This window comes from Saccoglossus kowalevskii, chromosome 20 (assembly GCF_978046115.1).
Source record: "Saccoglossus kowalevskii chromosome 20, keSacKowa6.1, whole genome shotgun sequence".
In the NCBI taxonomy this organism is placed as follows: Eukaryota; Metazoa; Hemichordata; class Enteropneusta; family Harrimaniidae; genus Saccoglossus; species Saccoglossus kowalevskii.
The window spans coordinates 2,953,814-2,971,227 of NC_140660.1; the positions used below are offsets into that span (position 1 = coordinate 2,953,814).

General features: G+C 33.6%; 1 protein-coding gene across 2 annotated transcripts; it reads right to left on the minus strand.

The window, feature by feature from the left end:
- Nucleotides 1–5,765: 5,765 nt before the first annotated feature.
- On the minus strand, nt 5,766–16,603 carry LOC146729893 (uncharacterized). 2 transcript variants are annotated; one of them, XM_085494638.1, is made up of 7 exons: nt 16,527–16,603; nt 15,226–15,280; nt 14,121–14,440; nt 12,995–13,071; nt 11,730–11,872; nt 10,428–10,596; nt 9,662–9,784 (listed from the first exon to the last, which is right to left on the minus strand). In XM_085494638.1, exons 3-7 carry the CDS (start codon nt 14,422–14,424, stop codon nt 9,779–9,781), a joined length of 699 nt encoding a protein of 232 aa, XP_085350764.1. In that variant the 5' UTR covers nt 14,425–14,440; nt 15,226–15,280; nt 16,527–16,603; the 3' UTR covers nt 9,662–9,778. The 2 variants fall into 2 exon arrangements, with proteins under 2 accessions (XP_085350765.1, XP_085350764.1); XM_085494639.1 differs by lacking the exons at nt 11,730–11,872; nt 12,995–13,071; nt 14,121–14,440; nt 15,226–15,280; nt 16,527–16,603 and adding exons at nt 5,766–8,213; nt 8,975–9,202 and having other exon boundaries at nt 9,645–9,784; nt 10,428–10,590.
- Nucleotides 16,604–17,414: the final 811 nt, after the last annotated feature.

The window sequence follows — 17,414 nt, forward strand, 5'->3', positions numbered from 1 at the left end:
AATCAAATGATCTGTTGGGGTAATTAATATTAAGCCAACAAATTCATCTGAATTCATTGTTTTTGTTTGAAAAATTCTTTTGTATATGAACACAAAATGACATAAAAACCTGGAACACTTTCCTGGGTTATTTGAAACCAAAATTATCTGTCAATGGTAAGAAGCTAATTAGTGACAAAATAATTAGTCTTAAATGATAATTTTGGTTTCAAATACCCCAGGAAAGTGTTCTTCGTGTAATCTGGTGTTCATATGCATGGGATTTTACACGCCAAAAAAACAAAAATATGGGCTTAAAATTATATATGATCATTTGGGTGTGAAAGTTTTGTATTTTTTCTCTGTAGGAATCTGACAAATCTGTTATTTGACTGAATTGGTTTTTAAACCATATTCAAGATGGCTGCCCCCATATAGTAAATATCTACCGAGGGATTAGTCACATTTATTTGATTATCACTTGCATGCCAGCTGACTGTGTTTGAATTGACTTGCTTTATAAAAAATTATTCTTGTGCGAAAAATAGTTTCGTATGAGTTTGCATTTCTTTGAAGTGTCCGAAAGTCATATAAGCCAAACTGACCTTTGTTTTAATACCAGATGAGTAAACCTTTCCGCCATTTTGGTATGTTGGTGAGTCATAACACAACTTTCGCAAATGACGAAACGTTTGGTCAAAAATTGTATGAAGCGCTCACAAAATGTGTCTTCATTGAACGCACATTTGGTATCAGGTCACATAGATTATAGTTGTAATAATGGCATGCCAATAACTTGAAATGTTTTTGTTTTTTTTTTAATTCATTTTCATGCTTTTAAACTATGTTCACAATGTATGTACTTGATAACACAAAGGTCATTTTACCTCGTAATTACATGAATTGAAAAAAATGATGAAAAATACACTTTTAAGTCGCTGTAAAGCCATTGGTTCCAACGCTGTGTACTGTAAACTGCTTATGTTTCACTGCTTGTAATTTTGACGCTTACCGGATATTTTGTCTTTTGTGACAACGAAATGATGCGAAAGTCATAGCACTCAGGTCACAGGACCCAAAAGAAATTGTCATTGCTACAAATTTTATGATTTTCACGTACTCTGAATTCATGAAAATTTTTCGCTCGTGAAAATAAAGCAGTTTACAGTAGGATGATATATATTCATTTGCGTTTATTTTTTTTTCTTCGATACTAGTATTTTATTTTATCCTAATGTTATGTAAACTTATATGATTGTTCTGACTTCCAAATCTATTTGGTTTGAGATTTCCAGATTATTAGTGAGTGTATTATCTGTAACGTGTGAAGTACGATTTTTAAATAAACAGAATATATAAACGGGATTATATTGTCTGTGTATTGATTTAACATTTTCACCACTAGACTTTCTTGCCCAAATTATTCTGTACTTTTTTCTAAAATTCTGTAATACTTCTGGAAATGAGCCCTAATTTTGGAGCCAGAAGACAAAATTTGAATCAATTATTATTTTTTACTCAAAAGATTTGGTATTTTTGTCCAAATCTTTTGAAAGATAGTGCAGACAAACGGGACTATTTTGTCAATTTGTGAGATAAAGAGAGAACTGGTGGTGAAAAGGTTGTAGCATGTAAGGCTGTACAGTGATCTGTGTTAAGGAGTTTATTCCATAATTGGAACCTGCTCTGATCAATGGCGTCACACAAAACTTGTAAAAGTTTGATTGGGTAAACATAAACGCACTCGCACAGTACGCCACTGCATCAACCTCTGCTGCGCGTCGGTGGATACTCTCACTGTACTGTCTTCGTGCATACTTTCATGACCCCCTAAAGGTCACACATCCTGGTGCTTTTGTTAGTATGACATCATCACAAACTTGGACAATTACTGTAAAATACTTTATTTTCGCTTGGAATTAATTTTCGCTATTTTCGCTGAAGGAATGATTCAGTGAAAATAAAATCCAGCCATTATACCTTTTTTCCTATACTTTATATTCAACTTGTCAAAAATCAGTGAAAATAAATTCCATACAAAACACCCATAAAGTCTTTACAGGGAAAATTAATTCCAGCCAAAATAAAGTATTTCACAGTAGGTCATTTTAATGTTTTTTTTTGCTCCTAACAGAAGTATTTTACTCAAGTAGACAAAAAAGAAATCAAGTCCATGAAATTTTGCTGAAATATCAATAAAAAAAATCGTTTTTGATTTTGATACTAATGAATGTACCAGGATGTGACATTCAAAGGTCAAGAAAGTGACCTGAGGTACTGTGAAATACATTATTTTAGCTGGAATTAATTTTGGGGTGTTTTGTATGGAATTTATTTTCACTGATTTTCAATGAGTGGAATGTAAAATATATAAGTTATACTTGCTGGATTTTATTTTCACTGAATCATTCCTTCAGAGAAAATAGCGCAAATTAATTCAAAGAGAAAATAAAGTATTTTACAGTATTACAATTTATATTCATAAAAAGTTTGCACATTCCAGGATGTACTCTAAACTAATCAATCAGTTTCTACTGTAATCTCGTTAAATTGTTCATTTAATAGTCAAAATGGTTTCTCCTGTTTATCAATTAAGGGCTGGTGTAGGACATTCGTTGATTTTACTTTTACAAGACCTGGACCCCACCTCCCACCACCACCAAAACCTGACACTACCCTAAAGTCACTTCTTACTTCTCTGTGTCCAAATAACATGAATCCACTGAGCATCGATGTCAACTGTTGTCTTCATTCACAAAACAAAACCTGCATAAATTGTTTTCACATTTTTTCTAAAATATATATCAAGAGCTGTAGCCAAGAGGAAATTATGTCAAAAAATGTCCAAAATTTTACAAAAAAATACCATATTTGAACCATTAGCATAAACTTATGGAAATGACAGAAGTATATCTTTGGTCAAAATAAGTCATACTTTAATCTTTTTGCCACCAGTTTCTTTTTTTCATCACAAATTCACAAAAATAATCCTGTTTGTAGTCTGCACTTTCCTTCAGAAGATTGGGACAAAAAATAGCCAAATTTGTTTTAGTAAAAACTGAAAATTTACTCAAATTTTGTCTGTTGGATCCAAAATTAGGATTCATTTCGAGGAAAATTTAAAGAATATAAAAAAAAAGGCAGAATAATTGGGACGAGAAAGTCTGGTGGTGAAAAGGTTATTTATCCAAGTGCAAAATGCGCTTCTAATGGAACAAATACGGTATAGGCAAAATGTTGGGCCGTCATTTCGTTTGAAAGAAATATGACACAAAACTTTTAAATTGAAAGATGCAACAACCGCATTCTCCTAACATAGGTCAGTGACCAGGAAATGAACTGACATTTTAAATTTTATTATCTAATTATGCGTGCTCAATTAAAAGAATTGAAATGTAGGTATTTGTTAAGCAGAAAGCACTGCATTCCACCGTCGTCTCCTAGGGCTGTGTCTACTTACTATGAATCACCCATTGTCAACAATCCCCCCCCACTGGAAAAATAGCAAAACACTGGAAAAGGTAGAAGCCAACTCTTAATTTTTGAGAAAGTTGGTCATAAATCACATGACAATGTGAATTGGTTTATTATGTAATATTATGCACTCGAGCTATTGTTCCTTGCTCCTATGAAATAGCATTATTTGTGTGTTACTGTTATGTATTTTGAGAAACTTTTCCTTATATTTTATAATAATTGCTATTTTAGAACGACTCCATAAAACTCAATGTTGAAGGAAACATGCTTTTTTTGTCACCCAGATTTAAAACCCAGATTTTCGAAATAATTTAGGTCAACAAAATGGCCCATCATTCACAATATATGATTTCTACTGGCCTACAATTTGAGATATGGCATAACATCTCTGCCATAGGAACCTTTGGTAAAAGGCAAAATACTGACAAAATGGCCAGCACTAAAAGACAACCATCATTTTCTTGTAAATTAGGCTTGTCACGAACATTAATATTGTTATTAATTTTGGGTTTTTATCGCTATATTCAACATTACAGTAATACAGCTGTTATCCAAATGTAATGCATAAATTATGTTAATTAGGGTCGATCTACGTTTGCACATGGTTGTTATTGACCAATCAGTGTTTTTTTAACTTCTGCTCGTGTGCAATTAAATTTCTGTTTTTTACCGCTGTATTTTTACTGGAGTAGTTTTTGAAATAAATGGTATACAGGTTGTGATTGTATCATTATCAGAAACCTAACCTGTATTTCTGTGATGCTATAAGGCTGATGACTTCTCAATGTTGAAGAAAACAGGTTTTTTTGACACCTAGATTTAATTTAGATCAACAAAGTGGCCAATCATTAACAATATATGATTTCTACTGGCCTACAATCTGAGATATGGCATAATATCTCTGCCATAGGAAGCCATAGCAAAAACATTATACATTGTAATACAAATGTACTGACAATATGGCCGCAATATTTTCTTGAAAATTAGGCTGGCGACTTTTTTTTTTTTTTATAAATATTCTTATATTTACTGGTAGGTACACTATATTGCAAAATGAATAAATTCTGGGTATTTGCGTTTATAATTTTATAGGCTTCTACTTTAAACTGATTTAAGTGTTCAACCTTAATGTGACTGTTTCAAGCACAAAATGAGAGTTTACTCAGTGACTTGAGTGCAGTCACATGAGTGTATAAGTGTACATTCTATGTTTGTTCAACTGAAATGTCAACAAAATGCATCATGTGTTTAAAGTCATGCCATGGTAATTACACCCATAAGGTACCCCGGTATATAATAAAATTTTTATTGACTGGATACAGCTTTTGCTGTCCTCAGCCTTGGTTGTATTGCTTACACGACCTTGCAAGCTTGGGCGCCTCCAGCCCCCCCCCCCCCCATTGAACCATTAAAAATCATGGGGGGGGGGGGTATTTAAAATCAATTCAAGCTAGACACCAAGGAAAAAATATGCTTGCACAGTGTTTTAGGGAACACAATTTGGCACATTCCAATATCACATATTAAGTTAGTTTGATCAGAGTGAACCCAACCCACATTTTCAATTTTGCGATCGAACTAACCGTTTCTAATTCTATCTAACTGTGGCAAATTTGCAACCAGCATTTTCAACTTTCCAATTAACTTTTGCAACTTTCCAAGACAATTTTCTGTCCTATTTTTCTACTTTCAGCAAACCTTTGTAATTTGACATTCAATTTTTGTTGACTTTTTACCTTACTTCTGTAACTTTGTAAACCAATATTTTCAACATCCCAGCTTTCAAGCTGACTTTCTTGTTGGGTTTTGCAAATTTTTTGACTTTTCACTTTCTTGATTTCCTGGCTTATATTTTCAACTTTGCAATCAACTGTTCTGAATTTTCGCAATTCAACCAACATCTCTGACTCTCTAGCAAATTTTTGCAACTTTGGAAACGAACGTTTTCGATCCTTCACCAAAATTTTGTCTCCAGCTAAATTTCTTTGCCTATACATGCAGCAAATACAGAGTTCAACTGAAAGGACTCTCCCACATGAAACTGTGAGGGCGCCAGACTTATGAAAAAAGGTCTGCAGTCTACTGCACTCATTTATATCTCGCACCCAAAGATAAATTAAGAGAGTTGAATACATTACCCGGTTAATATTACAACTTGTTTTCAGCGTTGTAACTGCGGATCGCAAGTTAGCGGTGATTACTGAGTGTCATTTTTTTCAGACACTTACATCAGGAGTGAGAGTATATAATAAATTACATTTTAAAAAACATTTTTTTTTTCCATTGAAAAAGAAAATGCAACAATGAAGATTGATAGAAAGGATTTTTATTTATAGAGTGCCATGATATTAAAATTAATTAAAAATAAAACAATATAAAAAGTTTCACATGACAAAGTTTCAATAATACCATTAAATAACACTCAAAAACAAAAGGTAAATAAATTCCACCACTAGGTGGTGCTGCGACATTGGACGGTCTTAAAAATGATCAAATTTACATTCAAAACTATTACTATTATAACTATTAAATTAAAATCTATTTTTATTCTGTAGGTTTTTGCAGAGGAAATTGGTTATTCAAAATCAAAATTGTTAAAAGCATAATTAATTATCCTAGCTTCCTCTGTCTGTTTCTCCGCTTGGCTCTCCGAAGTGGAGTGACAGACGGATGAAGAACGCGATATAGTGAAAGTATAATTCATGTTAAAAAGAAATCGGCATATTTTCGAAGCGCAACTAATAATTTAGCGAGTAAAAAAAATGACAATATTATTATATAAACAATATATACATTACTGTTTCCACCTTTAGTGTATATTTTAACTTTAATAGCATTGTTTGGACGCAATGAACAGAATTTGCTACAATTTACATGATTTGTGCAAAATTTTAGAGAAAACTGCAATAACAGGTTTAGCAAAAAATTATGAGTGTCACTATTGAGGTCAAAGGTTATCAGAGTAATGATTTTTGTTGAGTTGAGAAAAAATACAAGGCTGAATTTGATACAATAAAAAAAAAAAACCTGTCGAAAAACAAGCTGCTCTCTGATTGATCTGACTGTAAGGTGTTGGGGCTGGGTAGCCAATCAGACACAGTCTTGTAAGTAGCATATAGATAAGGCAGAATTTTGATACATTGATAAAAACATGTAGAAAAACAAGCAGCTCTATGATTGGTCTGAATGTTAGGTGCCAGTGGTAGGCAGCCAATTATATTGACACACTTTAGTGGTGAGAAGGCTGGAACCATACTACTATCACTGCCATCACAGGCAACAATTGGAAAACTTGTTTGCACACTGTCATCAGACTCACCAGAAGGTGAGGTCAAAATTGGTTAGAATTCTCCAGAAATCCAATGCCAAATATATCAATCTTTGCAGTATTCAGTGTCACAACCTTGATTGGTCCCCCCCTGGTTTATCCATAGGACTGCTTCATTTGTATCTATAGAAACAAACCAACTTTTAGCAAGGGACGAACCAACTAATTAATTGGGGGTTAATGAAAAACAAGAAAATACTTACTTAAAAAAAAAGAAATTGTCACTGTAATTCACACATTTCTTACACAATGAAACAAAAATAAAGCAACTCAAGAAGAGGGAAGAAAAATACTTTGACTTTCGATGATTTGATTTTCGATGGTAATTCCAATACCAACAGATACACATAAATGTTTATATTTCCTTCATTGTTTTGCTTGGATGGCCCAATAGTGATATTCTCTGTTAACACTCATGGCAGTCACTAACTTTCTTTAAGATTTAAACTGAATTTACTTGCTAGAAACAAAATTTAATGAGAAAGTGAATATTTTATGGAGGGGAATTAAGACTCCCTAACCCACAGTGAACATTTTACTGAAGGGCTTTAGACCCCTTAAGTTACCATCAAAAAAGTGAGAAACTTAAGACCCCCTAAGTCACAATGAATATTTGACTGTAGGGACTTAAGACCCCCTAAGTGACTTTCAGTAAAAAAAATTCTCACAATCATCCAGGGATCATCGATGCAAACAATTTCTAGAGATAAAAAATTATCTGGTTTAACCTTCCCTGGTTTTATTTCAGCACATTCAGATTTTTGCAAAAAAGAAATTGAAATGCTGGAAATAAAAATTAAGCATTTTAGGTCAAAAATCTGTGATCTCATTTTAATTAAAGTGTCTGTTCTGGTGAACACTGAAAAAGTTAACAAAATGTTCGCACGTTAATAAAATAAAGTGCTACATAGCTCAAGTTTGAATGTTGTATAAAACAAACCACATATTTGTCATGTGACCCATTCCAGACATGACACAGTATGGCACTTCAACTGCATTGTTAACAGCTTAAAGCGAGAGGATCGTCACCTGCGCTTGTGCGGTTCCAAGCAACGATGGGAAAATGCAAAGGCTCATGGGAAGATGCTTGTTGTAAACAACAACACGCTATGGCCGTTTGCCGCATGCGCAGGTAACAACTCCACGGCTTTAATTTTCACATCTACGAAATTTGTAAATTTTCAGTAATTCTCGAAATTTTTCTTGTGTGAAATTAAAGCAGTTCACAGTATTGAAGAGAAATTGCAGACGTTTTATGATTTGGCTTCCACCGCTGTAAAACTGTGAGTAGTTGACTGCGATGGTGACCTTGCAACGACCTTTGTGATGTGACCTATTGGTGTATCCGTTGGCAACGGTGTCGGTTCTACGGAAGATCCAGGAGGAGTGTTTGGTGATGATGCTTGATGTACCGGTGTAATTGGGGTTTCTGATGAGAAAGAACAAAGATGAGAAAATTTATCCATTGACCGTCAAAATTGGTTGCAACATTTTGCATTTTATGTACTTTTTCACATTAATTTGGGACCAAACGGACATAATTCCCCATTGATGACAGGTATTGATTTAAATTTTTTAAAAAATATGCAGGTTTTATTTTGTGAATGATAACGAAATTGGCACTGCATGAAAGGCATATTCACCATTTTGACATCACAGAACACTAGAGGGCGCAATTTGCAGGAACTGTATTTTCATGTATTTTAACAAAAATTTCTTAATGAGCATAATTTCCAATCATCCACTGATCCTGATCAAAATATTTTTTTTCTTTTCAATTATGATAAATTATTATAAATTATGATAAACATTATGCGGGTTATTTTTATGAATTGTGACTTTGGTAAATTCAACATTTTATTTAGGTCTTCGTCTTGCCACACACTTAGATGTTAAATTATGAACATTTCTAGCAACAAATTTTTTAATAACTGTTTATAGTATAATTCATTCTTTGAAGAACAACAATGTCAGCCTCCTTCTCATTTCACAAAATCAAAATGCATAATTTTATTCAGAATTTTTCAAAATTTTTGAATCAAGATGTACTTTTTTTGAAAATTCTGACCGAGAACTATAGCCAATTAAATAAAATTTGTAGAGTCACAACACCAGCGGAGGAAAGGAGGAAGAATTATGATGTTAAAAATTATTCTGAGTATTCAAATAGTTATTATTCATTGTACTTACCGATAAGGGAAGGAGCAATGGAGACTGACTTACTCCGTCCGCTGCTAGCACTTGACTTGGCATGGGGCCGTCGAAGACCGCCCTCTTGTGATGGAACTTTTATCGGAGGCAAGGGCTGTGATTGGGCAAAGCCTTCCATGCTTTTACTCCTCAACCGACTCCCGTGACCCGCACTGCTCGGTTGTAGGTACAGCGTGGATGGCGGTGTCTGCACTTCTGTTACCCCACCTATGCCAAAATAAAATAAGTAATTGACATAACTGGTATTATACATTTGACTCCAAAAACAATAAAATTCTTTGACAAAAATATGCCCCTTTAACCATGGTGACAACAACTTGTAATTGTTTGTTTTCTATACTGCTGTAGAATACTTTATTTTCACTTGGAATTAATTTTCGATATTTTCGCTGAAGGAGTGATTCAGTGAAAATAAAATCCAGCGAATATACGTTTTTCCTATATCAACTTGTCAAAAATCAGTGAAAATAAATTCCATACAAAACACCCCAAAAAAGATCTCAATCTTGGTGAAAACACAACTACAGAGGGCGCAATGTTACAAGGAAATCGGAGTTTTCCGATTCGCCTTTCTCCTGCTTTAAATTAATTTGGCAAAAGTGGAGTAAAAATGCACTCCCAGGGAATGACAACTCTCCCCTTGACTTACCTGGTGTTGAGTGTGGTCTTCTAGGTTTGGTATTAGGAGACGGATTGGCTGATGGTCTTGCGATTGTCATGTACGAGCGGAGATTGGTATTGGAGGCATTTACTAGTCTGTCATCACTGTAGGACGGTTTGATATTAGCACTGAGAAACAAAAACATTTATAAAACATTAGATTACGCAACAACACCACATGTGATCAGTGATTCAGTGGTAATATTTTTATTAGAAAAAAATACAAGGTGTACAAGAGGTGTCTTGATTGTAATTAACTCAATTTGGAATTTATTTTCGCTATTTTTGCTGAAGGGATGATTCCGTGAAAATAAAATCCAGCGAATATACATTTTTTCCTATATTTTACATTAATCTCATCAAAAATCAGTGTAAATAAATTCCAAGCAAAACGCCCAAAAAGCCTTTTCAGCGAAAATAAATTCCAGCGAAAATAAAGTATTCCACAGTATTTAACTTTTTGCCTGTGAAATTTGTTGGCAAGCTCAAAGTGAAAAATTGAAATTTTATTTCACATGTGCTTTACTGACTACCGGTAATTAACTTGATGAGAGGTATTTTTTTTTTAAAATAGGAGCATTTTTTTTTAAACTTGAGTAATTTTTTAAAACTGAAATATTTTATTAAAACTGAGATATTTTTTAAAACTTCAGCAACCACAAAAATGCAGAAAGACAAATCAAGGTTATAAGCTTAAAAAAAACTTTTTAAAAAAATAATTTACCATAATATCATAAAAGTTTGCAAAAATTAAAGAAAAACATCTTCATACCCGAGTGGATGGTCTCTGAGTAGACTTGCTAGCATGGATAGACGCTGGCGTTGGTGCTGGTACCGTATTCATAGGTGTGCCCTCACGTAGTGGGGTCATTGTCCTACTAATCATTTTAGGGGGTCTGTAATTGTTACTTATTTTACCAGTATACTTGGAAAGATAACCCCTGAAAATAAAACAAAAATGAAAATCACGTAATTCTTTCAAATCTTAACTTGCAGTGACAACGATCAAAGCGAGCACTGTAAATATTGAACGACAGAATATATCAATTCAAAACAGTGACGATAGATCTGATTCTTTTTTTCCACTCATTAAATTTTCAACAAGGCATCTAGATATGTCATTTTTTGCTGTTCTTTTAAATTTGTGGAAAAAAAATCAGTGAAAACAAACTCCATACATAACACCCAAAAAGTCTTTTCAGCAAAAATTGAATTGAAATTGAATCTTTCATACGCTAAACAGCCCTTTATGATTACTATAAAATATTTTAGCTGGAATTAATTTTTGCTAAAATATTTTTATGGGTGTTTTGTATGAAAATTAATTTCACTGATTTTTGATGAGTTGAATGTAAAATATAGAAAAAAGGTATATTCTCTGGATTTTATTTTTACTGAATAACTCATTCACCAAAAAGAGCGAAAATAAAGTATTTTACAGTTTATCCAAGAATATTGTGAAACAGCAAATTATGTAACTCTAGAGGGCACTAGACACAGCAATACGACAAATGCTCCTAAACGCTATAATCACTGTTTACATAATAATAACAAGCAGCCTGTCAGCTGAGATAGCTCCGCTGTTAGCAATGCACATTTCAATTAAAGAACATTAGAAAATGAACAATATGTATAGTATCAAAGCAACCAGCTTGCTGTTTTCAACAAGAATTCAAAAATATCACTTTTTACCAAAAATTACAAAAATAATAATTGAAGATATCACCACAAAATTAACAAATCTGAAAGAAGTCCACATGTAGTACCTATATATGTAATATAAAATCAATCAGACTTGTGTTTTTTAAAAGAAGTTGAAAATATCACTTTTTACCAAAAATATTCACCAAAATTAGAAAATTGAAGATATCATCATGAAACGAACAAATCTGAGAGAGGTCTACCCAAGGTACATATACACCAAGTATCAAAGCATTCAGGCTTGTAGTTTTCAAGAAGAAGTTGAAAAAGTAAAACATTGTCATGGACAACGAGGGACAATCACTCATATGATAAGCTCCGCTCGACAAAGTCAACAGTGGAGCTAAAATAAAGTGAGGAAAAGTCAACTTACTTTCCTTTCCATGAATAAATAGGTTTGATTAGAAATATTCCAGATTCTTCCTCTATCATTGAGAGCGTATCCATAAGTATGTGCGCTAGTCGTAATCTTTCTTCTCCCATTTCATCCATTCTGTTGTTCCATCGCTGTGCTCTCTGGTGAAAACAAAATGGCGGTCAGATTAAGAAAAGGCAATATTTATGCACCAAAAATTTTTATCATATTTTCAGGGACATATAATTTTGTTATTGTTATTTCATTTTCATTTTTTAAATCAACAATATATCTAGCAGTAAGAATAATGGACATTGAAAGGCCTGTGTAAAAAAATATTGTTTCTTTTCAAGTGTTGCTGTCAACGGCTCTCAACAAGTTCTGGTACAGTTGTTTTTATTGGTTTTTACGTCCCAAATTAGATAGCAGGACTACAAATATTACAGCAGATATTGCATGCCACAGTTACAAATATACATTGTATATGTGTAGATTTTAACAACAAAAAGTTAAATAGACAAATCGAAAATATGTAATGCAGTACCAATAGATAGGGATTAAAGACATTTTCAATTATTTTTGTATTTTTTTGTAAGGTTGAGAAAAAAAAAATATCTCTGTTTCTCGTTTCTGTGCACATCATTTTGAACTATGCGCCTCAGACGTTTTTTTTCCTTCTAAAACATTCCAAAATGCGCTTGTACTCGCACTTGACACAAATTTCCCCATTTTAGCTCAGTAATCAAAAAGAAAAAAGAAAATGTCTTGCCACCTCATTTTAAAATTTCCATGAAACAAGAAACAGAGGATTTTTTTTCCCTGCCTTAATTTATGTTTTAATTTTGAGCTATTTGTACATATTATTTCCCATCGTCTGCCGATTTTGATCCATTCTATGACAAAAGTTGACCAATGCTTTTAAAAGGTTAAAGCGCGGTGGTCGTCGCCCAGTGCACGTTCGAATTTCATGTAAACATACAATGTATTTTACACGTGTTGTATACGTCGCTTTGAGTCCCATATCGAACAGGACGTGGCACGACGACCACCGGCCTTTTCGACATTCAGCAAAACATGTTGCCCTTTAAATGTGTTGTTGTTCAATTCAGATTACGATAGTTTTCAGTAACAGTAAATAAATTTAAACTGTAATGACCTTCATTTCATAGTAAATACATCTAATGAATTAATGAACTTTGAACTTGTATTCCCATAATTCCATGCTGCAATCCCAGGGATTGAGGAATGTCAGTTTAATATGTTTTACAACTTTTACCACTTACTGTGTTTTGTAATGCCTCCATTTTGTCCAATAAATTAAACACATCGTCATCTAAGTTCTGACTCTGACGTACGCCCTCTGGAAGAAAAAAAAACGGAACAAAAATATTGACGATTACTGATATTACAAAGTTAAAACAAGCATGACATCTTGGGAATGACATTCCTGGGAAATATGACATACCAGGGCAAGGTGTCCATGAGGTATATGGCATCATAGAGTATGCCGTCCGAGGGCCATGGTGTTTTGTTTCTAGGACATGGTGTTCGGGGGGTAAGGTGTCATAAAGGAATGACACTCAATTCACATTTCCAATGACTTGTGATTGATAAATTTCTACTGTACCATCAAAATGACGTAGATTAGAAGAAATAAGTTGTTTATCATTTAGAATTTAGAAAATGTCTAAAAAGTAAATATTTTTATTTATCACTGATTGAAACAATATTGATGCACAGTGAACGGTGTTTGTAAATACACCAATAAGTTACAGAAGCCCTCTGTTGCTAAACGGTGTGGTGTGTTGGATACATTAGTGATATATGCTAAAACACAACATGGTAGGCCACAAGCTAACTTTTTCAACACCAATTCCCTCTTTTCATCAAAATTCATAAAATAGTCGTATTTATAGTCTGCACTTTCCTTCAGAAGATTGGGACAAAAATAGACAATTTTTTGAGTAAGAACTGAAAATTGAATCAAATTTTGTCTGTCGGCTCCAAAATCCAAGTTCATTTCAAGAAATGTTGAAGAATATAAGAAAAAGTGCCGAAAAATTCGGGTGAGAAAGTCTGGAGGTGAAATAGGCAATTTTTTTGAGTAATAACTGAAAATTTAAAAAAGAATTTGTCTGTCGGCTCCAAAATTCAAGTTCATTTCAAGAAATGTTGAAGAATATAAGAAAAAGTCCAGAAAAATTTGAGCGAGAAAGTCTGGAGGTAAAAAGGTTAAGGACAACATCACACATGATACCCTACGGCCGTTTAACTTCTCCGGTATGATAAGCAAAAATTAAACATATTATAATATTTTTACGACATGTATTGGTCAAATGAATCCTAAACTAGATTTGTGATGTCACTGAAAGCCCAAATATGGGCAATAATAATCTCATTTACGCATACCTTCTATTTGTTTCATCTGTACATGGTGCGTATATTTTTTAACGAGATGAACTAATCGTTGTGACGGCAAATCAACGTACTGCTCCATCGCATCCACTGCATTGTTGTAAACCTCACTCTGTACCTTCTCAGATGCCACGCCTTTCTTAAGAGCACGCTGGTTACGTTCCCAGTCCAACCGTGTGAACATAATGGCCGAATCCTGCTCACGACTTGGTAAGTTTGAACCATAACGTCCGGCGGTTGCGGCAGCTGCATTCAATTCACGTTGTAGTTCAGTTATCATGTCCTGCATCTCCATCATAACAACAGCATTATGACTAAAAAAAAAACAATTAAAAAACATTTCAAACATGGCTATAATTATAATATTATTATACATCTGTCACCGTAACGCCATAAGTTACAGCGTGCCGTAATTTTGCGATATTTTACGGGGTATTTTCATCCTATCATATTAGGAAATGCGAATTCCAAATATGGAATGATTATGCGTGTAAGTGTCCTCTAATAATAAAAACAAACATGGCTGCCACCAGGGTTTGACTGGACTCCATACAAAGAAGTTCGCTGATTCTGTTCTAAATATTTTAGATTTCAGCATTCCCATGATGTATCCTTGGTAGGAAAAGATGTATAATAATTATGAAGGTTATTATGAAGATACCTCAAAGTATGCACTCAGACAGTACTCTGCCGCATCAACCTCTGTCTTCGTGCATACTTTGAGGTAACCTCGTAATAACCTTATATTATTTTTATATTGTGCATATATTCGTAGCATATTTACACATGTAACTTTCAAAAGTATTTTTATGGAGGGTTTAAAAGATTGCAGGATGACATTTTGAGTTTTTCAGAGCATGATTTTTCCAGTTTTTTATATCAGATCAGTTCTTTCCTAGATTCACTAATTTGCAATCAAATTTCTAGAAATGTGGGTTTCTCTTGGGATTTCGTGATCATCTCACAATTCATGTGATTTCATCAATTCTCGCGAGATCTTCATCTTATATCACACCCCTTGCTTACCCTTATCTCATAAACCCTCGGTTTACAATATGTTAATTAGTGTCAATTATTCAAGATTTGGAGAAACACTTACCCGGTACTTCAACTGTTCTTCATATTCCTTTTTGTCTCGTTTCTTCTCATCTTTACTGTAATGACAAACATAAACACAAGATGCATTAATATAAATACATAATACTTTTCTAAAAAAAGGTAAATGTATTTTACATGAATAATCATAATATGGAATCCTTAACCAACTCCACACAAGAGGGCGCCATTTTTCTAAGAAAAAATGACGGAATTTATTTTGATCAAAATTTGAAAGGGAAAACTGATTCGCTAATTCAAGATGTCGCTAATGACTTTATTATAAATTCAAAATGGCCGCCAAACGTCTTCTTTTCTCCACCGTACTGACATGATGAATACACATTATTGAAAAGTAAATTAACACAAAAAAATAAACGTACTCATTGTGGTCATTATTTCAATGAAAATAAATAAATAAAAGTGATACTAATATATTATTACGGAAATTAGTAGTAAATAGTAATTTTTGAGTCCCAATATAAAAGGTCAATATTCTGGATGTAACGCAGCAACGATACCGGCTTTTTAAATCGCTGTTGAATCAGTTTTTTTATGATTGCAAACAAAATCAAATTACACTTGACAGTTTTTCTTTGTTTTTATGGAGATGATAACTGCGTATTTGTTTTGATGCGTGACAGACAAGTATTGTGAAAACAGGAAATCAACAATGACAAGAGAGATTCGCTCAATCAACATTTCACTATTACGTCATTTTACCACAATTTGCTAAAATTGCATGTCGCTTTTTCAACATGTTTTACAGTATGTTGTGGGAAGTGGCAAAAGATTTTTTATAAGACACAAATCGGCTAGTTCCATAACAAATTTGAAAACCAATATTCACAAATAATAACTTTTTTTGTCTGTTCAGTTCAACAAAATTGATGATGAAATTTGAAAAAAAGTTCCGAAATATTGTAGAAATATTTTTGGCAGGAAAAACATTAAGGACTATCACAATGAATGTTAAAATGGCAATATTTCAACTTTTTGGCAACTTTTACAAGAAATACTGTATATACTTTATTTTAGCTGCTATTTATTTTCTCTGAAAAGACTTTTAGGCTGTTTTGTATGGAGTTTATTTTTATGAGTTTTGATGAGTTGAAAAATATAGAAAAAAACGATATATTCGGTGGATTTCATGTTCACTGAATCATTTTTTCAGCGAAAATAGCAAAATTAGTTCCAAGCAAAAATAACGTATTTTACAGTATATCCAAGAAAATTATGTAACAGCAAATTATTAAAATATAACTCTGACACCAGAGGGCGCAGTGCGGGTGCATTTCAACTTACAGTTTACTGAGTGCATCTTGTAAATCCCTCACTACAAGTTCTGTCATGGAGGACATGTTGCTTTCTTCTCGATGTACAGACTGCGTATCGGCCGCCATTGTTGGCTGTGAATGCTGTGTTGTCAGCGTCTGATTGGTCATTCCACGTGATCCCAGCGACGACACTCGTGGATCCTGTTTTCGAACACACTCAACACGTATTGGATAATTAGTCTCTGAATTATCACTATTCGTATCGTTGCCATTAACAACAGATTCAATATTCTGATTACGCTCCGTGCAGACAGATAACTGCAAACTTGGTTTCTGAGTCATTGGTCTCGTCGGCCGATAAAAACTAGACTGACGAGACCAACCAGTTCGGGTCAGTCGCCGGGCAGTTTCAGATAAATTCTTCCTGCCAGGCTGTCTAGCCGGTGCCGTCTTTGCGCGGCCGCCATGAAATGCGCACTTCCGTCCAGAGCACACCAACATAACTGAAGATTTCAAAATTAATAATACGAAACTTTGTATCTAAGTAAGCCTTCCAGTGTTACAGCCGTGTAACCATGTTGTGTTCGTTTTGTCGTCTACATGTCGATTATTCTATGTAGTACATATCTAATAACAACATATACTCCTAAAAGACAGTTAGTTTTTATGATGCCCCATTGCGGCCTTTGAGTATGCATACTATAATAGGTGAGGCCATACAAAACAAATGTATTGTTATGCGAATCATCATGGTGTGAATTTTATGTGGTGATTTTTAGAGATGTCTGTGACTTCATTCGATTTGTGACATTTTTATGGGATTATGGGAAAAATATATCATTATATGTTTTGTAATTCTCAAAGCAACACAATTTTTTGTAGTTTTGATAGAAATTGAATTTAGGAGCAGTTTTGT